Source organism: Macrobrachium rosenbergii, chromosome 41 (assembly GCF_040412425.1).
Source record: "Macrobrachium rosenbergii isolate ZJJX-2024 chromosome 41, ASM4041242v1, whole genome shotgun sequence".
Classification (NCBI taxonomy): domain Eukaryota; kingdom Metazoa; phylum Arthropoda; class Malacostraca; order Decapoda; family Palaemonidae; genus Macrobrachium; species Macrobrachium rosenbergii.
This window is the reverse complement of record NC_089781.1, coordinates 55,546,828-55,571,971: the sequence shown is the minus strand read 5'-3', so window position 1 is coordinate 55,571,971 and position 25,144 is coordinate 55,546,828. Positions and strand designations below refer to the sequence as shown.

Here is a 25,144-nt window from a genome sequence, read left to right as displayed (position 1 = left end):
AATTGATTCAGAATTCGACTACATCGAATCTCGACGCTGCTTCTGGAACGGATTAGAGTCGAGGACCAGGGCTCTACTATATATATATATATATATATATATATATATATATACATACATACAGATATATATATTTTACAGTATATATATACAGGCAGTTCCCAGTTATTGACAGGGGTTCCATTCCCAGACAGTGTGATAATTACCGAAAATTGCCGATAATAGCACCGATCCCCGGGTATTGGCACCAGTATCCAGTTATCGGCGCTGATAACTGGGGATTGGCTGATAACTGGGGATTGGTAGACCAGTGATATCTGGGATCTGAGGCCACGATAATCAGGACTGCCAAAAATCCAGTTATATATCATCGCTACCATGCTTTATCATGCTTCATCATTACCATTACTATTATTATGTTGCTGTCATTCAGATATTAGTGCTCGGAATTAGTCTATATATTGGCAACAAATGCTAACATTTTAGAGAATGTCGAATGACTATATTTTTCTCGGTGGTTCAACTACAGAGCCGAGGGTTGCTATTTTGTGGCCTAAGAGCTCTCAGATTAATGCAATACTGTATTCTAGGGGGGAAAAAATTACATTAAGGTTATTTTTAAGATGATAAGATTAGCAGATAGAATTTCAAGTATTAATTTCTCTCATACATATGTGTGTGTATATATATACACATAAACACACAAATCAATTTTTATACAACATTTTAGTGGTATGTTTCATATATCATCATGTAATGCCTCTGCATAATTATGATGCATCACTTAAAATTAATTTTTTTACTGTATAATTTAGATCAAAGCACATTTTTGATATCAAGATGAAGGATACTGTAAGGACTTTTAGGAGATAAACTCTAGAATATAGAGTTGATAATTCTTCAAGGCTGCCTGAAACTCAGCTTCACACGGGCCACTACCATTATCTTAGGATTTCTTCCTGAACGATAAGATATTGATTGACCATGGGAATTTCATTGAAATCATTTAAAAAATATTTAACCTAATGCTGTGCTGATAGCAATACAAATAACCAGAAGGCAAAAACAACCTTGTCTTGATCTCATTAGGGGAGGGAATACGCTCCAGAAGTCCTACCAACAAGGTTGGCTTGCACGTGATTTTGTACAAGTAAGTGTGTGGCGTAATTTCTCAAAGGAAACCATTTTTGGTCATTGTCTATATTCTATAAGATCTTTCCCCTTTAACCCTCTGGTGATCCGATGACGCGAAACCACGTCAATAAATTTTTTGCCTTAAGTGCTCCAATGATGCGATTTCCACGTCATCTGTAAGTTATTTTAGGAGAAAATTCACCAAAAAAAAAAGGAGTCGTCCAAAGAACATGAGGACTGCGCCATTGCGTGGGCAGATCTTGGACCTACAAGAAAGCATAAACAGGAAACTGATAGGTATCGCACGTGCCGCAGTCCTCCCCCAACTCGTGCAGTTCACCTGTTTTGACTGAGTTCAGCCCGTCTTTTTAGCGCTCTCAAGTTTTGTTATTTGTCGTCATTTATCTGCGTTTGTGAAGTGCTTTCGCTTTTGTTATTGTTGTAAAAGTGTTTGCAAGTGATTTTTGAGTATTTTGAATAAAATTTCAAGTGCTTTTGATAAGATAAATAGTGAAGAACAATGGCTGACCAGAAAAAAGCCATGCCCAAGACGGTGAAAATTGTAACACCGAGTAAATTTCACTGTATTCTTTTCGATGATAAAAGTGACATATCGGATATTGAAGGGCCTTCAGCTACTTCCCCAAAAGTAGTTTTGCAAAGGCGTGACATTCAGACTTATACTGAAGAAAGTAGTGGGGATTCAGGGGAGAAATGGGCAAGAGAGAACAAAGGTTTTGTGGAGGCAGTTGTTGTGAAAAGGAAAAGCGTGGGTCAGCCACGACAAACAACAACCCTTAACTCCCTCCAGCCTATGAGTGTGTACACCCAGGAAAAACAATCACCCCAGGCCGAGATCTCGCTTCCCTCTACATCCCAGCTGTCAACCTTTCACCCCTCTCTCTCTCTCTACCTCCCAACCTTCTTGTTCTTTTTATAAACCGGAAACCCACGTAAAAAAAAGACTTTGTTTGAAATGACTGACGATGAGCTTGATTTTTACGAGTCAGACGGGAGTAACGAGTCTGGTGTTGGTGTACTGAGGGGGTCTGATTGGGAGGATGAATCTTCCTATGATGGGGAGGATCACCTCTCCCAACCTGTTACTGTCGGACGAGGAAGGATTGTTGGGGGTCGTGGTGAGGCGACAGGCAAGTGGCATCCAAGCCAGACAGGGTGGCGGAAGGGGTAGGGCCCTACCTGAACGTGCTCATGAGTCAGCTGAGGAGCAAGACAGGAGAGCGGGTTGGACCACCAGCCCCTTTCCTCCCACAGCATTGCCTTTAACGGGAACTCCTGGGTTACGGGGAGATTTGATTTACCTATCTTCTGCGCTGGATTTTATCCAGCTGTTTTTCACTAGATTTTTGTTTGTTTTCCTGGCACAACAAACAAATATTTATGTGGAGCAACAGTTTGCAGGTATGCCAAATTCTTGCCGTAATTCATGGTTGGGAGTGAATGCAAATGATGTTGCACAGTATCTGGGCCTTGTTGTTCTTATGGGGGTCATTTGTAAACCATTGTTGCGGGACTATTGGTCTACGAATGAATATCTGCATAAGCCGATCTTCATAAAAACAATGTCGTGTCGGTTTCTTGAGATAGGTACGTTTTTTCACGCTTGCAATAATGCTGAGACTCTCCGCAAGGCAACACTGATCGTCTCGTGAAAGTTTGTACCGTCCTCAAATACTTCCAATTGAGGTTCAGGGATGCGTATACTCCTTCGCAGGACCTGTCAATTGATGAAGGGATGCTGCCGTGGAAGGGGAGGCTTAGGTTCAAAGTGTACAATCCTACCAAGCCGACTAAATTTGGAATAAAAATGTACATCATTGCCGAAGCTGGCACCGGCTACATTTCATATTTTGAGGCCTACAGCTGGATTTACACTTCCACCCTTGGCACTGTCTTTTCTCTGCTTGGCGATCTCAAGGGAAAGGGCTACCATCTGTATATGGACAATTACTATAACTCCGTAGCCCTTTCCCAAGAGCTTTATGACCAGGGGGTGCATACATGTGGCACTCTGCGGCTTCCTAGAGGTGACCCAAAGGCACTGCAACTCCTTGCATGGACGAATGTTCCCTGAGGCGTTACGTACTTCCGGAGGCAAGGGAACACCTTCGTGATCATCTGGAAAGATGTCACCCTTGTGAAGCTGGTAACAACGATTCATAATGCTGAGGTTGAGCTCCATGATCATTGTCAGAAGGACACCCATGAAAGATTGCAGTTGCATCGCCCAAAGGCAGTCACTGATTACAACAATTTCATGGGTGGTGTGGATCATTTTGATCAGATGATCCAATATTACCAGTTCATGAGGCATACCAGCAAATGGACGAAGAAGTTCATTGTGTACTTGTTCCAAATGGCACTCTTCAACGCCTTTGTTTTGTACCAAAAGTACTCTCTGGAGAGGAAGAAGATGAGCTTCAAGTTGTTCACTGTGCACTTTGTACAGCAGTGATAGAGTTTGACCTTGATAAGTGGCCCTAAAAGGATGAAGATACTGTGTACGCAGGTCAACACGAGGCTTCCTTCCTCTCTGTTGGCCAGCACCCCCGGTGGTGCACCTGACCCTGTTGCAACACAGAGACAACGACAATGACAGACACCTTCATCAGCCCCACCTGCAAGAAATATGTCCCCTCTAGCAGTCCAAGAGAAGTAACAGAGAGTAAGTACCCGACTAAAAATTCTCAAATGAATGGTTGTTATTGTGTGTGTGTGTGTGTGTGCATTTCATGTTTCAATTTTTTACTATTCTTTTCCAAATATTTTTTTGTATGTTCAGTGTCATTGTTTATTTTTATCTTGTTTTGTTTATAATTGCAATGTCCATCTTTCATATTTATCTGTAAGGCAGTTCTTTATATTTTCACATGCTAAACCTCTGAATGTAAAAATAGCAACATTTCTTCTTCATAGGAATTTACTTTTTTTTTTACATATATTTCTGTCTTTTAACAACATTTCTGTCTTTCAGCTTCAATTGCTCAATTTTTTCTGGAAGCACTTATTGTTTTTACATGGGGTACTTATAGAAAATTTATTCAGTTTTCCATTGCAATTTTCACTTTTTTCTTAGCGTTATTCATTACTGAGTAATTACAAAAAATGTAAGCCTGAATATGAGGACTCGAGAACCCAGTCGAGCTACATAGTTCGGCCTAGGGTTTACGAGTGCATGAATAATTTTTTGTATGCCTGTTTGTGCATCTGTAAATAACTTCAATGTACATGTATTATATATCACTCGAACAGCCATTCTTTGTACTTTATCATGCTGAACAACAAAATGTAAAAACGTCAACATTTCTGTATAATAATTGTTGCTTATAGGGTCTTAGAAAAGAAAAAGAGATTGTCCGTAATCCAACAACAATTGCTCAATTTTATTCTAACAATACATATATCTTTTTGTGTGTTTTACAGGAAATTTATTCAACTTTCTAATTCCACCTTTATTTTTTTTCTATCTTTATTCCTCACTTAAGTACGATATGAAATGTCAACATAAGTAGGTTGGAAAATCTGAAAATTGCACTCTGTAACAAATTAGCATTTTTTAATCGGTAACAGCTAATTAGCCAGCACATTTATAACAAAATGATTGCTTCCACGTGAAAGTTCAAACATTTCCACACAATTTACGTATAAGATAAACTCCCAAACCTAGTAAAATAAACTCCCCAAACCTAATTGTTATATTTTTCATGATTACTTCAAAAAAATATCTACAATTTTCCTTAAAAATTTCATGTTCTTCACTTTTTTATTATTTCTAAGCCTTGCAAAGATTTTCTGATTGCTTTAGGAAAAAATTCAATCATTTGCTGACATCATAAAACAAACCAGAAGCGTATGTCAGTTATAGTTTGGACATATCAATTTTTACAAAGAAACTTTTCCGTGCGAGCCCCACTTTTCCCTCCCGCATGGCATAAGTCGTGTACCAGGTAGCGCTATAGGAACCCCCGTAAATGCGAGAGGGTTAGGGAACGGTTATTTTATTTTTTTATGTATAATACACTAAAAGTTCTAAAAGGTAATTAAAGGATGCCTTTATGACTAAACACCGGTGAAATAAATTCAAACAAACATACAAAGGATTGAGGAAAATAACTGAACCAAAGTAGTTTACAAATTTAATTGCACCTCTAAACATCCACCACCACTAAGCCATCACATTCTTACAATAAGGTTATCATTGACTCAATGCCTTGTCCACCCACCACCTTTTTCAGTGACATCACACAGCCTTTCTGGCATAGAGGAGACATGATTTCTCATTATACAGTAAACCCTCTGCATTCGCGGGGGATGTGTACCACACCCACCCCCCTGTGAATAGCTAAAACCCTCGAATACTTAGAACCCTTCTAAAAACACTTAGAACTGCCTATTTTGATAGTTCAACAACAAAAAAAAAAAAATACTTAAAAATGCTTATACAGGCATTATCCTACTTACAATGGGGTTACATTCCAAAAAAACCCATTGTTTGTTGGAATAAACGTATCTCAAATATAGCCTAGCCTACTCTAGGGTATTCAGTACCAAGTATACATGTATGGTAGCAAAGTATACTCTATTAATACACGGTGTAGTGATTATTATTATTATCAGGTAATTCTGGAGGTTCATGCAGAGTGACTTATGATAATTATTCTGGAGGTTCATGCAGTGACTTATCATAATTCAATAAAAGAGAAATTGAATAACAAACAAGAATTAGCGTAGCCTACACTATGGTATATTGTAGGCATATATGGTAGCGTAGCCTACGTTATACTGTACTCTATATTCACGTATCGTATTATAAAAACACATCAACATAATGAATATGCATCTTTTCCATGGATCTTTTAGAATGTTATGCCTTAATTCACTGTATCCAATAATATTGTACATATTCTTACATTGCCTTTGTATTATAAATACAGATAATAGCGATCAGTGTTTTGATTTGGAAATGTTTTCGTGGTGTTTATTCACCACATTTAACTCAGTTCAGAGCGCTTTTCTTGCTTCTTGTTAGCGTAAATGAATCCTTAGATATTTTATTTATATGGGGCAAGGTTATTTTTTGTTACACTGTATGAAGTGTTTTTAAGTCGAAATATAACTTAAATATGTCTCGTTGTGAAATTAATTTAGCTATTCTTTTCATCAATAGTTGACGTTGGCCATTTTGGGGTGTTTGTCAAGATTCTGTTTGCTGTTTTCACTTGATTTCATCATGATACGAGCTTTACGTATTTATCATTTATCGGCGTAAGAATAGCAGTAATGTATTCTTTCATGCCGAGTAGTTTTGATTAAAATACTTTCTCTCTAATTTTAATTACGGTCGAGTTTCATCTATGTTGCCGATGCATGATAATTTATTGTCATTAGCAGCTTGAACATTGTTTTCTCAGCTTCAGCTACAACTTGCAGCATAAATCTAGCAGTATATTTCCTTGCCGATCTTTTATCTATAGCGAATAAGGGTATAATGCAAAAATATATTAGTCCTATTCTACTTAACGCCATTTGAACTACAACCTACAGCAATTGTGTATTACCGTATGATGGTTGAAATATAAGCAAAAGGGCTGTTGTTATCCGATTCGGTGATAAACAAAACAACAATTCGACAGCAGGTAAATATTTGTTTATTATTTGTCGTAAGTCTTGGTAAAAGTGTTTATCATAAATAAGCGGGACACTTACACAGAAAGATAGTTTAGGTAATGATGGTATTCTGAATTTTGGTTGAAAAATGTTATTTAAAAATTTGCGCAAATATTTGTAAAAGAGCTCAGATGGGAATTTAATTTTAAGTTAAATTCATTGACTACCCTCTTCCACAGGGCCTTTAGTTTAACATCTGATTCTAATGGTTTTCATGAGGAAATTCTATATCTCCACCAATATTTTATTAATAACTGTTTCCCATCTGAGCTCTTTTACAAACATTTGCGCAAATTTTTAAACCAAAATTCAGAATACCAACAGTACCTGAACTATCTTACTATGCAAGTGTCCGGCTTATCTATGATAAAAACTTTTATCAAGATTTATGACAAATAATAAACAAATATTTGCCGGCTGTTGAACTGAAACTAATACCTAATAATCCAATGAAGCTCAAGTCTCTGTTTAAATATAAAGTAAGTCTGTGCCCTTTGATGACCTCAGGAATTATATACCTGTTTAATTGCCCCAGATGTGACCTGGGGAAGTACATGGGCTCTACTCGTAGGTTGTTGAAGGTGAGATTAGACTCTCATCGTGGCGTAAGTTACTGAACAGGCGCTAAATTATCAAACCCCGAATTTTCATACATTAGAGACCATGGGAAAAAATGCAAATATAATATCAATTAAATGGATTTCAAAATAATAGGCAAAGCTCCGAATGGCCACCAATTGTCAATACTAGAATCCCTTTTTATTAAACAACTAGTTCCCCAATTAAATACTCAGTCCATGTCAACACCTCTATACCTCTTGTGAGTTTCCATTGGAACCAAAACGGACCCTGAGTGTCACTCAGCTTTTGCCTTCAGTACTATTTGGTAACCATTGTTCGTTTCTGTTATTTATTTTTATACTTTTATGTAAAAACTTTTTTTCTCATTTTTAGAATCTGAGTCTATTTTTAATTCTGTTGTCTTTTTAATTTATAGCTTTGAAAATGGGACACGTGGTCCTGAAATGTTAGCGTAATAAAGCACATTGAAAGGAAATAAAAGGAATTCTCCTTCTCCCCTAACTCGATGCTGTTCATCAAGTTTAAAGCAACTGCCTTCGACTTATATATATATTGTTACGTGTGGGGGCTTGGCTGATAAGTTTATTACTGGATTAACGTAATTTACGAGACCCTGAGTGCCAAGGACATACGTAACCTGTCAATAGAAGCTACAAATTAACCTCAAAGGCAGATGTTTATTAGTGGAATAAGGTCGCCAGTCGAGAAGAAACCCTGACACAAAGAATATATCGTTAGCCAGAAAATTACTTGAACAATTGCCCAACTTCGGACGCAGTTGATTTTCCCTTCGCTTCAGTAAGTTTTTTTTTTTTTTCACAAAGGATTATCGTACGCAGTAGCACTGGTAAACAATGGGATCGAGACACAAGGCTGGCTAAATGCTGTAAATTTCTTATTTAACCTTCCCTAATTCCTAGTTACTTCACGGGAATAGTTGATTGTCACTAAACAATATAAATTATTCTTAATCTAGACTTCATAAAAGGAACTTGGATACCTGAGTCATCTAGATGGTGGTGAAGGGAGAAAACAAAGGAACTGGAAATACAGAAAGAGATACTAGCAAATCGGCGAAACTTTGCCAAAAAATTCAGACTTACCGTAGGCGAAGTTGTATGCGCATAGAACAGACGATCGGGGGCCTTGATAATAGCAGTCTTCCCAATTCACTAATAGCAAGGAAACAGTCGGGAGTGAGTAGTACGAGACGGTAGTACAAGACGCGTGTCTCTCGCACACACACTAATTTCTCTCTGCCCTGTCTCAGGTCAAGCAGGGTGGCTGGCCACATCTGTATGCCCTTATGCCCTCGGGGTCTGAAATTTTGTCAAAACATTCGCCGAACATAGAACAGGGACATGGAAGCTTAAGACCACCATCAATAGAGGTTACTTGGTGAAACTTTCCCTATGGGTTTAGGCCCCTAATGCTACCTAGTCCTGCTACGGACGTTAATTTTTTGAACTGCCTAGCACTACCCTGCTCGGACAAAGACGTCTCCCTGTCGTTGTTCGTGGATTTTTTCTATAATAAACTGCATAGAGGACGAACAGCAGAATATTTATAAAAGCTCACCCCCCCCCCTTAAGAGGGCCTTCAGTCCCTTTTGGGTGTGAAGGTCTGTACTAAGCAAGCTGTTCGCCTCTATTAGGTTACTCTTCTCCCCGAGCAGATTTGTCCTGTGTAGCCTACCTAGCTACGGATCTACCTAACCCTAGATAGGATATGAGCTTGGATCATTATTTTTACATAAGTCTAACTCTACTAGAAGGTGCTTACAGTTATTTCATGCTACCTCCTATAATCATGGTGTGTTAGACCTAGCCTAATGGTACATTGTATGGTATTTCTAACCTATCCTAGTAGCACCAACGTAAGAGATAATGTCCTAACTAAATTACAAGGTTTTTGTGTTCAATACAATTAGTAATTACTAGTTAATACATGAGGTTTGCCTCATATGATAAATGTTTGCCTCACTGAGGTCTTAGGCCATGCGTGTCATGAGCATAGTGGCTCTTTTCACAATAATTAAGATTGTCTGATTTTAGTTACACTACTTACGTGATTACTGCGGCTCAATGGTAAGTGGAAGGGACCAAGTTACTAGTCTGATGTACCATACTTAATCTGGTCTAGACTATGTATGAGAAAGAGATCACACTGGCTACCTCCTCTGGGCAAGGGGCCAGGATCACTTTAAGGTGGTAGAGCACTGTGCCGAGGGGGCACTAGTGCCAGGATGAGCTCATGGCTTGGCAACTACTGGGCTCTTCTTCTTCTTCATCTTCGGGTTCCTCCAAGGCCTATCTGTGTCAGACCTAGGAGGTGATGAGGGCACTGACTTCGGGGAAAGGCCAGAAGGGCTAGTGGGCATGAAGTCTGGGGTAACTTCAGAAGCTACAGGAGGGCTCCTTACTCCTACTGCGACAACTGGAGCGAGAGCGATCTTGACCTCTGCGTCTGAGGCGGCCAGTTCCTTGTCTTCCAGAGAAGGTGTAACAGTTTGATCCTCCAGGGGTTCATCCTCTGGGGACAGACGGGTGAAGAAGAAGTGTCGGGTGCCGGAGGCTCTCCAGTTGCTATGGTTAATGGTGTGGGGAATCCTGAATCTCCCGGAGGAGGATCCGCCTCATGATTTAGACCCAGCACAGGGTCCTTCTCAATTGATGGCTCAACATCTGTGCCGGACGGAGCGTAGCACTGCTCAGTGCTCGCAAGTGGCACTGGCAGCAGTTGAGGGTCAGGCATGCCTGACAAGGGGCCCAGAGGTACAATACCTCGTGGATGACTTGAATTTAGCTGCGGCAGAGATTCCTGTCCCAGCTGGAGATCAGAGCCTCTCGGAGGGTCTTGCTCGGGGGCGTCCGCTGGGCGTTGCTTACTTGGGCAGCCCTCCCAATTTGTGGAGTGGCCTGTCCGCTTGCATGTCCTGCAGCGGTACTGCTCCTCCTGATTGTCTCTTCAGGGAGAGGGAGGACCTCTTTGTGGGCCAGCCCTTCGTGACTGGAGAGGGCTAGGCTGAGAATGTTTCAGTGTGTGCCCCTTCTGTTGACCACTTTGGTGGGTGGAAGGTGGGGTGTTGTCCTGATCAGGTTCTCCTACAGTCTGGGCCTCCATGGAGGAGGTAGCGTGGCTGCGAAGTGGCATTGGGGAAGGGCGTCCCCAGAGAAGGTCCTGACCCGAACAGGAAGTCCACTCCGGGCCGAATTCCACCCACCATGCCAAGGCGGTAGGGTAGCGTGCCCCAAGGTGTCGTAATCTGGAGCTGGACTGTGGGAATGGTAATGGTGTGGCCCTCTATCCACTTCATCTCCCACTGGGTTTTCTCGTCAACCATGGCACCGGCTGGCACTTGGGTCCTGGCGGTCAGGCTAATGTCTGCTGCAGTGTCTACTGTGACTGGCGCTCTGAAGTGAGGCCACCGAGATGAACTGGGTCTCCAGTCTCTCGGGGTAAAGGATCTTGTGCGGCCCGGCCGCAGAGAATGATGTGCTAATGAGGTTGACAAACTTGGTGGTGGGGCATAATGTGGACAGGCCGGATGTCCAGCACTAGTGGCTGGCAGCACCACAGGATTTGCACGGGCCTCTTGTAGGGGCTCGGTGGCCTGCGGTAACTGTTGGTGGAGAGGGTTGAGTGGATGAAGATGGAGAGGAGTTCTGGCTGGTAGTAGGAGGCTGCTTGTTAGTGCCTAGCTTGTATCGGCACTCAGCTTCAGCGTGCCCCACCTTCTTACAGTGGGTACACATAGGCTTGCTCGGCAGTCCATTCTTCGGGCGAGTTGAGTTTGAGAGGTAGCTAGGCGGCACAATGCGTCTCTTGAGATGTGCTGTGAGACTGGTTGAAGGTTTCCCACGAATCGGTTATGTGGCAGGCTTCCATAAGTGTGGTGGGCTGCTTATCATTGAGATATACAGCAAGGGGCCCAGGCACACATTGGTAAAGGTCTTCCAGCATGATCGGATTGAAGAGGTCCTCAAACGTTGTGCAAGACAAGGAGTCGAACCAGCAGGTTCCAGACTGGGTCTTGTGACAGGCCCATTCAGCCCAGGACCAGCTGACTTCCTTGGCAAGACCTCGGAACCTCTGTCTCCATTTCTCCAGGGTTATTTCGTAGGCCTTCGTGATGACTTTACGAACTTCAACCATGTTGCCTCTCTGGCTCTTCTGCAGTGAGCGAAGCGCTGCCTTAGCTTTTCCCTCCATGTGCTTGGCTAGTACTAAGGCCCTCTCTGTCTCGGTGGTGTTGTAGTTATCAAAGAGAGCCTCAAATTCCACTTGGGGACGAGGGAATTGATGCTCAAGATTGGAGCATTTGGTGCACAGGTTTGGGGCTGGAGGTTTGCTGTCTAGCCATAGCTTCAGCATTTTCCATTTTTGCTCTTTCCAGCTTGAGCTCCTTCTCTTTGAGAGCTAGCTCACTCTCCTTGCAGGCTAACTTTTGCTGTCGTCTCCTTTCTTCTCTTTCTTCTTCCAGCTGCCTGTGTTCAGCTTCATACGCCCTCTGGTCTTCTTCATACCTCCTCTGTTCGGCTTCATTTGCTCTCCATTCTTCTTCATACCTCCTCTGTTCGGCTTCATAATTCCGCCATTCGAGTCTTTCTTCCTTCTCTCACTTGGCCAAGTCGTCCATTTGCTCCTTGACCCATGTGGCAAGTTCTGATCCGGTGAGACCTGCTGCTGTCCCCAGCTCCAGGAAGGCTTTATAATTCCCTGTTGCCATGGTTCTGGTGGGGAAGGGTGTCTACCCAGGTCGACTGGGCGTACTTGGGCAGCGAGGAAGTGTCCCTTCAGTGATGTGGCACCCTTTCAAAAGGTGGCACTGTGGTTGGATGTGCCGTGTAAAGTCCAACTAGGCTATATGTAAGGAAATGCACCTACCCCAGCAGAGTGTAACAAATGAATGAGAGAGAAAGGGACGGTAAAAGAGAGAGAGAGAGAGAGAGAGAGAAGTAAGCTATTCAGTTGATGACAGGGCTGCAAATTAGTGGCACTGTGGAAGGAAAAGTGAATTTGTGGTTGCTTTTTAAGACCCTTGTGAGTGTCTGGTCCCAGTACCCGCAGTGCTACAACCCCATTCTTGTGCAGAGGGGGAAAGGCCACTGTCTGCTTAGGTCTGGATAAAAGGCCTCACTCGTGACCGACAGTTTATCACGGTAATTAATCTTAACTTGTCCTCATCTATTTGTGGGACAGAGGTGTTTCTTTTATTTGGTTTAATTTAATTAATTGTCCCGGTGCCAGCCCTTCTTTCCTTGAAGAGGGTCACGTACACTCAGTTAGGTTATGTTGAAGCTAACTTGAATAAAGAGAGAGAGAGAGAGAGACAGAGAGATATTCAGTCAGCCAATTTGTGCTGCCTGAAAAAAAAAATTGAGTAAAATTTTTATAAGTGCACACTGGCAGGGTTCTTAATTGCAGATATGTCGTCTTGCAATGAGGAATTAGAATTAAAATTTTAAGTTCTTTTCTTAATGTGATTTTCTGTACATTGGGTATTTGTATAGGAACTTGTTGTCTGTATTATTTCTAACTAAGACCTATCATTCCCTGACTAAATTATATCTTGGTTTTATCTATTGTATGGAACCCTGTCCTCTTCTATCTATCGAAGTCTATCTGGCTAAGATTTTGCAAGGGGGGGGGTTACTACGCAAAACGAAGCAGTCCCAAAAAGTGGCTTTGAGACAGAGCTACCAGTCACACAAACAGTAACAACAAAGGTTTTAAGATGGCGGACATGGGGAGCGGTCAACTAGGGTTCCCAAAATGTCGGACGAATTCCGTTAGCACAAAAATTAAAAAACAATGGCGCTAGAGCGGCCCTGGCGGCTGAATGCACTGGTTTCAACCTGCGCTTTTTCTTGAGTCAATTACACAAAGCACTCGAATTCCCCTCACAAAACGAACTAAGCAAATGCACCAATACAGATTTACTCTAAATATACCAACAATGCAAAGGCCTTTACATTAGGGATGTGGAAAACAAAATTAACATACAACCCTTGTTTTTTTGTTATTGTCTTTCTCATGTGGAAATAACCGTCTGCCGCCTAGACAAGGGAATTCGTGACATCCTGACAGGACATCCTGAATGTTGCTAAGCAATATAAATTATTCTTAATCTAGACTTCATAAAGGGAACTTGGATACCTGGGTCATCTAGATGGTGGTGAAGGGAGAAAACAAAGGAACTGGAAATACAGAAAGAGATACTAGCAAATCAGAGAAACTTTGCCAAAAATTCAGACTTACCGTAGGCGAAGTTGTTTGCACATACAACAGACGATCAGAAGTCTTGATAATAGCAGTCTTCCCAATTCACTAATAGCAAGGAAACAGTCGGGGGTGATTAGTACAAGACGGTAGTACAAGACGCGTCTCTCTCATACACACTAATTTCTCTCTGCCCTGTCTCAGGTCAAGCAGGGTAGCTGGCCGCATCCGTACGCCCTTATGCCCTCGAGGTCTGAAATTTTGTCAAAACATTCGCCGAACATAGAACAGGGACACGGAAGCTTAAGACCACCATCAATAGAGGTTACTTGGTGAAACTTTCCCTATGGGTTTAGGCCCCTAATGCTACCTAGTCTTGCTACGGACATTAATTTTTTGAACTGCCTAGCGCTACCCTGTCGTTGTTCGCGGATTTTTTCTACAATAAACTGCATTAACAGAGACTACTTATAAAAGAGATATATATTATATATAAAAGATTATACTACTTATATATATATATATATATATATATATATATATATATATATATATATATATATATATATATATATATATATATATATATATATATATATATATATATTTATATATATATATATGAGGGGCTTCAAAAAGTTCATGGAAAACATCCATTCTGCTAAGTTTATGGACAAATTTGGTTTTCATTACAACTACTTGTTATTTCACTAATAGTCCTTATCCCTGTTGAACAGGAACCATCATATGCATGCAACAACGCTGTACCAGTAGTCTGAAGTTAGCACTCATTCGAGTTGCATGGATTCCAACAAAATCGAGGCCAGAACAAACATCAAGTTCCTGGTGAAGCTAGGCTGGAAGAACAGTCAAATCATCAATGCTTTGCAGCAAGTTTATGGGGATAATGCCCCAAAGAAATCAACCACCTACAAATGGATACTCGTTTTAGAAGTGGAAGAGACGATGTTGAAGATGATCCTCGAAGTGGCAGGCTATCCATGTCAGTTTGTGAGGAAAACATTGATGTAGTTCGTAACCTGATTGAAGAGGATAGGCGAATTACCACTGAATTAGTTCCGATACCCTTAATATCTCTGTTGGCTCAGCTTATACAATTCTAGTGGAAAACTTGGGGCTGAGCAAGCTTTCTGCTAGGTGGGACCCAAAGCTGTTGCGCCCTGATCAGCAGCAAACAAGGGGAGGCCTTTCAACAGCAATTTTGAACAAGTGGGATGAAGACCCTGAAGCATTTCTAGATAGAATCGTTACTAGTGATGAAACGTGGCTCTACCAATATGATCCCGAAGATAAAACTCAATCAAAACAGTGGCTGCCAAGGGTGGAAGGGGCCCCATCAAAGCAAAATCAGAACGTTCAAGAGGGAAGGTCATGGCCACCGTTTTCTGAGATGCAAAGGGGATTTTGGTAGTTGACTTCCTTGAAAACAGAAGAACAATCAATGCTGATTATTACAAAGGAGTTTTGAGAAAATTGGCTAAGAAAATTGCTGGAAAACGCCCAGGAAAGCTGCATCGGTGAGTCCTTTTTCATCACGACAATGCCCTCGCTCATGGCGCTCGCAAGACGCAAGCTGTGTTACGTGAATTTCGGTGGGAAATCATTCAGCATCCACCTTATAGTCCTGATTTAGCCCCTAGTGACTTCTTTTTGTTTCCAAAACTGAAAAAATCCTTGAAAGGCATAAAACATTTGTCAGTTGAAGATGTGAAAAATGCTGCTTTGACATGGTTCACATCACAAGGCCCCCAGTTTTATGCAGATGGTCTTAAAGGCTGGTACCAAAGATTGCAAACATGTATTGACTTAATGGATCATATGGTGAAAAATAAACATCATAACTTGAATAGTTTTTTTTATTTTTCCCTTTTCTATGAACTTTTTGAAGTTCCCTCATATACACACACATATATATATATATGTTACACCATCTTTGAAATTGCCCATTTCATGAAATAACCACTTACGCAGTTCACAAAATGGGCCAAAGGCTTGCCCACTTCATGAAATGGGCAAAAGAACCCTTGCTTATTTCATGAAATTGGATGCCATGATGAACAAAAACACTTCTAGAAAATCTGAACATTTAAGAAGGAAAAAATAAAGAGAGATTTTTAAAAGTAGTTGCTTTAATCATTAAAAATAGAGACACAATTCATGTACATGTAAGTAATGATTATACACATAAAACAAATTTACAACAATCATTGGTAAGTATTGTCACAGGATTTGTGGCTGTGGCAACCACTGTTGCATCAAAGGCCAGCTTTCAAACAAGAACACTGCTTAGACAAGCAGTTGCTCCTTAAAAGACATCACTGGTATCCTTGTCCACCACACACTTTCTGCTCGAACTAGTTCACGAATACTTAGCAGTTCAGGAGGGATATTTTCTGGCACAAGCCCTTTGTATTGACAAATTCAAACAGATTTCTGGCAAGTTTACCTTTGATAATTCCTCTTCTTGTGCCAATCACATATCCATTGTCTTCAGCTGCTAATACAACACTTGCTATGTTTGCAGGATCTCCTTTACTGCAGTTAAATTGAGACACAGGCACAGACACATCGTCTCCAACACCAACTGCTCACAGTGATCTTGTGGTGCATGCTAACATTCATAGAGCTTGTTGAAGGCCACTCTGAGCTTCCTTTCTTGCCTGTTTTGCTGGATGCAGTTCTTCAGTTGAGAGATTGTCTTGCTCTAGACCAGGCTGCCTACTTAAATTGGGTCATCCTGAGCTGAGTTTCGGGTAAATGGGACTGTGTCGTTCAAAACAGGTTTTGGAACTACTACTACAAATCTTTCAAGTTCTTCTTCTTCAATACCAGATGATATTCTGTTGATAAATGCATCTGGTAAAATTGACTTGAGACCACATCGTGGCTTGTTGCCAGTAAGTGCTTTATAGGGAGTCCTCTTGATTGCTTCATGATATGAAATGTTCATGGCCCACTTGACAAAACGGACACCATGACTCCATTTAGCACAATTATTGTCTCTCATCCATGCCATGAGCTTGAGTTTCATATCCCCATTACTTCTTTCAGTAGATCCCTGGCTCTGGGGATGCCTAGGATTCCCATTCACTAAAACAAGTTCAGGTCACAGTGAGGCAAGTTCTTGGATAACTGCAGCTGTAAATTCATGGCCATTGTCGGACTGAAGGATGTGGGGTGCATCTATATCTAAGAAGATGAAAAGAAGCTCATTGGAAACCTCAGCAGCTGTCTTTGATTTCAGGGGATGAATGACATGAAACTTTGTCATGTACTCCATATAGTGCAGAATAAAGTGATAACTCCCATCCCTCATAGTTTGCTTGTCCACCAGATCAACTTGTCCTCTTTCATTAAGATCACTTACTGATAGTGTCCTGACCACAACTCCCATTGTTGTGTCCTTTCTGCAATGTTTTTCAACAAAGTGCTCACAATGGAGGATATATTGTGAAACAATTGATTTTGGAATTTTGCCATATTGTTCATTGACCTTCTCATAAGTCTTCTTTTCACCACCATGGCCAGTGTTAACGTGGGCTTGTTGGATAATTCCCGTGACTGATTGTTTGGTTGCCATAGATTTTTCATTGTTCTTTTTAACCTTTTTTGTTTCACCAAGGGAGACAATCTGAAAAGTTTTCAAGATGTGGCAGTCTTCTCTTTTAAACATCTGTCCAGTCTTTCCTCTCTTCAGAATGGCAATTACTGTCTGCTCATATTCAGTAGACCACAAAAAAGCACAACTCTGTATTTGTTCATCCATGACCCAAGCTTGCATGGGTTATACCAGCTACTCTGGAAATGTCATCTTATATAGTATGTTAAAGGTGTTAGTGTTACAGTTAATAGTAGACTGCAAAATTACTATTTCCAGCTGAACAGCCAGTTATGCATACAGTATGTTTTTAAGATTCATGCATAAAATTGCCCATTTCATGAAGTAGACAGGCCTTTTGCCCGTTTCGTGAACTGGGCAAGTGGTTTGCCTATTTCATGATATGGGCAATGTCACAGATGGCCTGTAAGTATGTGTGTGTATATATATATATATATATATATATATATATATATATATATATATATATATATATATATATATATATATATATATATATATATATATATATATGTAATATATATATACACATACTTATGTACATACAGGCAATCCCTGAGTTACGATTGAGATCCATCCCTACGGCTTGTAGGTTGAAATTAGGCGTAAGTTGGAACAATAAGTAATCATTGGTGTTACTTCGGGTTTATGTCGGAACTGTGGTAACGTTGTGGTTTCTGGTTTATGTCAGAACCGCAGTAATGTTGGGTTTTCGGTGTTATGTCAGAACCAGATTTTTTATGATTACTTTTGAATAGTGTCGTGAGATTGGAACGGTATAGCGTATGTCAAGACCATCGCAAACCAGGGACTGCATGTATAAATATGTATACATACTGTGTATGTATATATATATATATATATATATATATATATATATATATATATATATATATATATATATATATATATATATATATATATATATATATATATATATATATATATATATATATATATATATATATATATATATATATATATATATATATATATATATATATATATATATATATATATATATATATATATATATATATATATATATATACATATACATATATATATATATATATATATATATATATATATATATATATATATATATATATATATATATATATATATATATATATATATATATATATATATATATATATATATATATATATATATATATATATATATATATGTATGTATGTATGTATGTATGTATGTATGAATTTATAACTGATTCACAAAGATATGGAACATAATGAAATGAAATGAAATACCAACAGTCAAAACAGTGATAAAATATTCTCTTATGTACTGTTATGAAGTGTGATAATCACACTTAAGAGTCAACTGAACTTGCAGTGGAATATTGTACAGTAAATCAAGCAAAACAAAAAGCAAGAAACAAAAATGTGCCTTAGTTTCTTCAGTGCAATCGAGTTTTCTGTACAGCCGCTACAGTGAATAATCAAGGCCATTGGAAATAGATCTATCTTTTGGTGGTCTTGGTATAATGCTGTATGAGCTGCGGTCCATGAAACTACAACTACGGCCCAGTGATGGCTTATCCTATATCGTTGCCAGAAGCATGATTATGGCTAACTTTAACCTTAAATAAAATATAAACTACTGAGGATAGAGGGCTGCAATTTGGTGTTTGATGATTGGAGGGTGGATGATCAACATACCAGTTTGCAGCCCTGTAGCCTCAGCAGTTTTTAAGATGTAAGTGCAGACAGAAAAAAATGCGGATGGACAGATAAAGCCAACACAAGTTTTCTTTTACAGAAAACTAAAAATGGCAAATGTGACGGTGATACCATGCTGAGAAACACACAAGAAAGCACACACAATATGGAGATGGTAACGTCAGCATTATGTAAAGCCACATGTAGATGTGCGGTAAACATAAACACACACTCACAAGCATTTAAGCAAGGCTTATGTGATATGAGGTGAAATGAAAAGTCGTTCATTCCAGTAAAACAGAAAATGATCAACTACTTTTTAGTTGTGTTCTTGAAATGAATTTGCTTTGAACAGTAATCATCGCTATAGAGGGATGAATAAATTTGTTTGTATTTAGCATTTCCCAATGTTTTGTGAGAGAGAGAGAGAGAGAGAGAGAGAGAGAGAGAGAGAGAGAGAGGGACAAGGGTTGGACAACGGGTTTAGGGATAGTAGTGTACAAAGGGGAAGGTCGGTGAGTGGAAGTCGAGCTAAGTGTTTTAGATGTGGAAAGGAAGGACATACAAAGAATGAGTGTAGGTGGGCTTTAGGAGCGTGTTTCGGGTGTGGGCAATCGGGACATTTGGTAAGTGAGTTTACGAAAGATAGGGGGGTTAAATGCTACAGGTGCGGACAGGTGGGTCATATTGCTAATGGTTGTAGGGTTACCCGAGTGAATGTAATATGTGGCAACTGTGGTAAGAATGGGCATTATGCGAGAATGTGTTCAGAACCGAGAGCGAAGTGTGTCGAATGTGGAATGGAAGGGCATGTATCAAGTGTATGTAGACGAAAGAGGGTGACTGTGACAGCGAATTTGGGAAACTGAGTGTGAAGGGGGTTCAAATGGGTGGATCCTCTAGGATGCAAGCGGTGCATGTGATGCATGTACGTGAGGGGTTTTTGCATGAGGATCAGCAATTTGTTTTGATAGAGTATGGTAGGAAACGTAAGAAAGGGAAGAACGTAAGTGAAAGGAATGACCGTAAGTTGTGTGATAGGGTGGGTGTGAGTGCCAAAGTGAAAATGAGTGATAAAGCGTGTAATACGGATGAATGGGATGGTATCAATAGAACGTATAGCATATGTGGGTTTGATGTAACTGAGTTGACTGAACGTGTAGGGGTGAGTGAACGGTTGGAGGTGAGCGAAAGTGTAAGAGTAAGAGAGCGTAGCAGTGATAGACGAGTGATTGAAAGCATGAATGAATCGTTGCAAGAATTGGAAAGGTCAGTGAGCGAATGGGATGGGTTAGTTGAAGAATTGGGGGAGGTATTTGGGAACGAGTTAGAGGGTATAGATAAGATTGTGGATGAAATTGAGAGTGGTAATAGTGAAGAAGATAGCGTGAATCAGAGAGAGAATGGAGGAGATGTGAATTTGAATGTTGCTTGAAGAGAGAATGATTCTGAGAGAATGATTGCGTGCCCGCGAACACGATCTAGAGGACCTGCTAGTGAGCATCCGTGGGTGTTGCGTAAGGCGATTTGAATGCAGTGTGAAAGGTGTTGGTTGGGAAATGCTAAAAGGGGGAGAATTATAGAGGGATGAATAAATTTGTTTGTATTTAGCATTTCCCAACGTTTTTGTGAGAGAGAGAGAGAGAGAGAGAGAGAGAGAGAGAGAGAGAGAGAGAGTGTAATTGTCATTAGTGAGTGCTTCGGTTGTTGGAAGAGGGATGAGGTCGTTAGTTTGTTTACGGTGCTGTCTGTCTGTGCAAATGTCGAGGAGTTTTTTTCGGTTTTGAGTGAGTCTTGAGCTGAGTTCTGTGCAAGGCGGACATTGATGGTGGATTATTGTATGTTTCGTGAGTCGCGTGTTTTCCGTTGGATGTCATTGTTGTCTGTGCATGTGTCTCTTTCTTTTTGCTCGTTTTTTTTTGGGTTGAAAGTCTGTTTTTCGGTTTTGTTTGTGTAATTTTGTCTACTGTGTTGGCGACCGTGGACACGTTCATCCATCTCCCAGCAACCGAGGATCAGAGTGAGTATTGTATGTGGTTATATGTTCTGTGTATCTGTGTTGTGTATTGTTTTTGTGTTTTTTAAATTCCGCCACATCGCGTTATGTTTTATGTACTAATATAAACACAGAATGTTGTAATACAAACACTGTTTATTACAAACTGAACAAATTTAATTTTCTGTCGGTTGTACTAGGCTAGGCTTTCAAACAAGATTACGAAACTTATGGCATAAGTAACAATTCATAACCATGTCATATAATTAGGAACCGCTTATCAAAGAAGTGACATAAGCAGTGTCAAGTATGACGTAAACAAACAAGTTGGGAAATGACTTGTGGTTTTGAAGGATTTGACTGTAACCTAGTTTACCTTTGTGTACCCGGTTTGCATTTACGTACAGTAATAATAATTCCAGTAATACATTCATTTGTTTTAGCGGAAAAAAAAAATCTCTAGCAAGTTTACCAACACCAGCGAATGTGTGCGCACTCTCTCCCTCTCTCTCTGCTGTCTTTGTGCTTGATGTATTTCATTACAGTAGCAGTACACTACTGTACATATCCTGTAATGAAATTTGAATTATCATAAATATAAAAACAGGAAACAAAACAAGCTCTAGCCAATCAGATGTCTACCTAGCCCTCTTCACCCATCCAACACGGCATCCCGACCCCTTCCCAGCTGAAGAAAATGTTCCCCAGCTCCACCTGCCTTCCAAAACAACCACTTCTCAGAGTGAGATCCTCTGCACAGCCTTACTGCCCCTCCTCTCCCAAGGCACCCAGCCTGTTTATGAGTATAAGCACTTATTAAGCAGAGTTATCAACATTTTCATGAGGCATTGCAGCATTGCCAACCATCTGAGAGCACTTTTTTCAGATTATTTGAAAATTTATATATACAGTATATATAACTTTTGGGTTATTGGTCCCTGGTCTGTATGTAGTAATATTGACATTGTTAATAGGGATTTTTGTATCTATATTGTCATTTTACTATATCCTCAGTAATTTAGTGTTTTTCATGTTAATTATGGAACAACTCTACACTAAGGCAGAAACTATATTAACAGTGGTTTATGAAATTTATACTCTGCTTATATTTTAGGTCTAAGAAAGTTCATTCTTTTCAGGAATATGTTCGTGTTGTGCTCAGTGCCATAATCAACTCAGCTTTGAGTTGTCCACCTGTAATGTGCCAAATATTTTCCGAGTTACGTGAGCTGGCAAACACTCACTTTCCACGTAAGTAATAAAGTCATATTTTCTGTGGTAACCATAGGTAAGTATTGCTTATGGGAAAGGGATAATTTCAGGATTCATTGTTAGTCCAGTATTGGTATATATATATATATATATATATATATATATATATATATATATATATATATATATATATATATATATGTATGTATATATTATATTTATGTATACATATATGTATATATGTATATAAACACACTTTTAGGGCATAGTTTTTCTCTAAGACAGTTTTCATTGAAAGCAATTGCTTTTGTGGCATCAATGAGTTTTTTGCCAGAATCTTCATATTGTCAGAGTTTTTTCTAATTCTCAGGTGTCAATCTTCAGTGAAGAACACACAAATTTCTTTGTTCCATTTATTGTTTTCTGTCATGACAGCTGTTTCCCCACTCTGTGGCATTTTCAAGTGACTACTGGTTTACAGTTGACATTTACAATCATTTTGTCTCTACATGCAGATGGAAAAGTAGACCTGTGCTGTGATTGGTCCAGGGATTAAAGGGATGAACCACTTTTAGGGTCAAAAGCTTTAGGCATAACATAGAAAATATGAAATGAATATTCTACTGCGGCTAAAAAACAATACTTAATAGTTATGTATAAAAAGAAAAAAAATTATTTACAAAGTATGGTTGTGCTGTATATATCATAGTTATTTACAAAAATAAGAATATAAAATAAAACAAAAAATAAAAATATATTTTTTTGTGGATATCAACCTCTAAGTGCCGGCTGTGGTTCGCGTCGGACGAGGTCTTAGGGACATAACAGGTGTTACTTGTGTTTCCCTGAAGGCTGCACTGTGTCTAGTGTTCGAGGGCGCGGTGTCTGGTCTGCATTTGCTCACTCAGTCCTCTTTCTGCTGGAAGGGAGTATGTGATCCGACTCTTGCTGGATGTTAAGAGTTGGTTATTGGAAGGCGATCCTCACCTCTTCTGCTATTAAAAGACGACCATAGTTGTTTTTTTATGGCCGACCTAAGCGCCTTCAATGAGTTCTTGTAGGGATGGCTTCCTATCTTGTATATCAATGAAGTGCTGGTGTATGGCCCCTTTGATTCTGTGGGCCAGCATTCGCCTCTGAAGGGTCCTGGTAATGTGTCCGATGTAGGTATTGCTGTGAGATTTACACATCTCCTCTGGGCATATGAATTTACACACGACGTTCATACACATCTCCTTCGGTCCCACAGGGGGGCAGTGCTGTTTTTCATTATCAGGGCTGCTACTAGGTTAGGCTTACTGTATAGCCTGAGTTTAATTTTCTTGTAAGGAGCCTTAGGTGTCACGCCTCTATCAATGATTCCCTGTAGGCTATGGCATTCCTCCCTGTATGCAGTCCCATAATGCAGACAATGATATATGATAAGGTTCTCTTCTGCTGTTGTCGTGGTCGGTTGGTAGAATTCTTCAATTTTCTTTTTAATTGCAGTTTCTATGATACAATCTGCATATCCATTGTTCGTTAATAACTGTCTAATTCTGTCCAATTCATTGTTCACATCTCTCCAAGAAGTGCAGTGGGTGAGTGCTCTTTTGACATAAGCACCCACTACTGACTTTTTGTAGGCGTCTGGGCATTCTTCCCGGGCATTTGAGCAACGGCCAGCATTCGTTGTTTTTGTGAATACCGTAGTTTTAAATTGTCCTTCCTGTTGTTTAACTAGGACATCCAGAAAAGGCAGGGTCTTCTGCTGGCTGTGCTCTGTAGTGAAATTAAGCACCGAGTATCTTTTGAAGGCATCCAGTATTTTCCTGGCATCGTCAGCTTCTTTTATCGTTACAAAGGTATTGTCAGTGTATTGCCCGTAGATCTTTGGTTTTCAGTGTTCACGGAAGGTCCTCTCTTCGACAGTAGCCATGTACATGTTTGCGAAAAGGACCCCTAGTGGAGATCCCATGGCCACTCCGTCCACTTGCCGATATAGTTCCCTGTGATGGGAGAGGAACAGGGCTTTCATAGCACATGCCTTCAGCATGTCGCAGTGGATATCTTCAGGTATGGGAAGCAATTCTTTTTCTGACTGGTACACACAGTCAAGGGTGATGTTGATTGTTTCTTCAACGTGAACATTCATAAACAGGCTTTCCATGTCAAACAAGGCGATGTCATCATCAGGTCCTTTTGCATGTAGAAGGTTGATGAGTTCTACTTCCGATTTCAGTGAGTATGGCCCAGGGATGTAGGGTACTAAAAGATCATTCAGGACCTTAGCTATTCTGTAGGTTGGGGATGCCATTTGAGAGATGATGGGCCTGAGGGGGTTGCCAGTCTTGTTGGTTTTTTACTGTCCCATAGCAGTAACCTGGCCCATAGTCGCGTATTACCTTCAGGAATTTTATCAAGTCTTGCTGGGTATTGGCCCTAGTCACGAGCCTTGACACCTTCTTGAGGTCCTCAGTAGGGTCCTTTGCCAAACATTGGAACTTGGAAGGCTCCTGGAGGATCCTTTCTATCTTATCAAAATTTTCGTCTTTTTTCATCACTAAGTAAACTGATGATTTGTCACCTTTCCGTATGATTTCATCCGGGTTGTTGCGTAGTTCTTTAGCAGCTTCCTTCATTTCCATAGTGATGATCTGGCTATGAAAGTGTCCTCTATGGCGACCCGCCTCTACAATAAGTTCATCGATGCAAGTAGACGTCAGGTCCAACTTGCTGTTATCCCGCGGTTGCAGGAGTTTGTCTACCAGGGCCTCTTTCAATTCTCTCTGCTTCCAGATGCGGTTTCTTTGCATAGTGGTGTTGGAGACCCAAGTTTAACAGGGACTTTTGGTGAGGGGTGAGGTCAATTCCTGCCAGGTTGGTGAAGCTGTCTTTGCATTGTTCACTTCTCACAGACCCTCCATGAAGTATGAATAATTTCTTGGTATGCCTTGCCCGTGACTGGGACCAACAACCAACAAGACTTGATAAAATTCCCAAAGG

General features: G+C 40.2%; 1 protein-coding gene across 6 annotated transcripts in view; it reads left to right on the top strand.

Moving 5' to 3' along the window:
* The window catches only part of RasGAP1 (Ras GTPase activating protein 1), a 933,257-nt gene that overhangs the window by 444,557 nt on the left and 463,556 nt on the right, over window positions 1-25,144 (top strand). For all 6 annotated transcript variants that reach the window (XM_067084371.1, XM_067084369.1, XM_067084372.1 and 3 more), the window contains one exon: window positions 22,087-22,198. In XM_067084371.1, coding sequence (XP_066940472.1) covers window positions 22,087-22,198 — 112 coding nt within the window. The remainder of the gene's footprint in view (window positions 1-22,086; window positions 22,199-25,144) is intronic.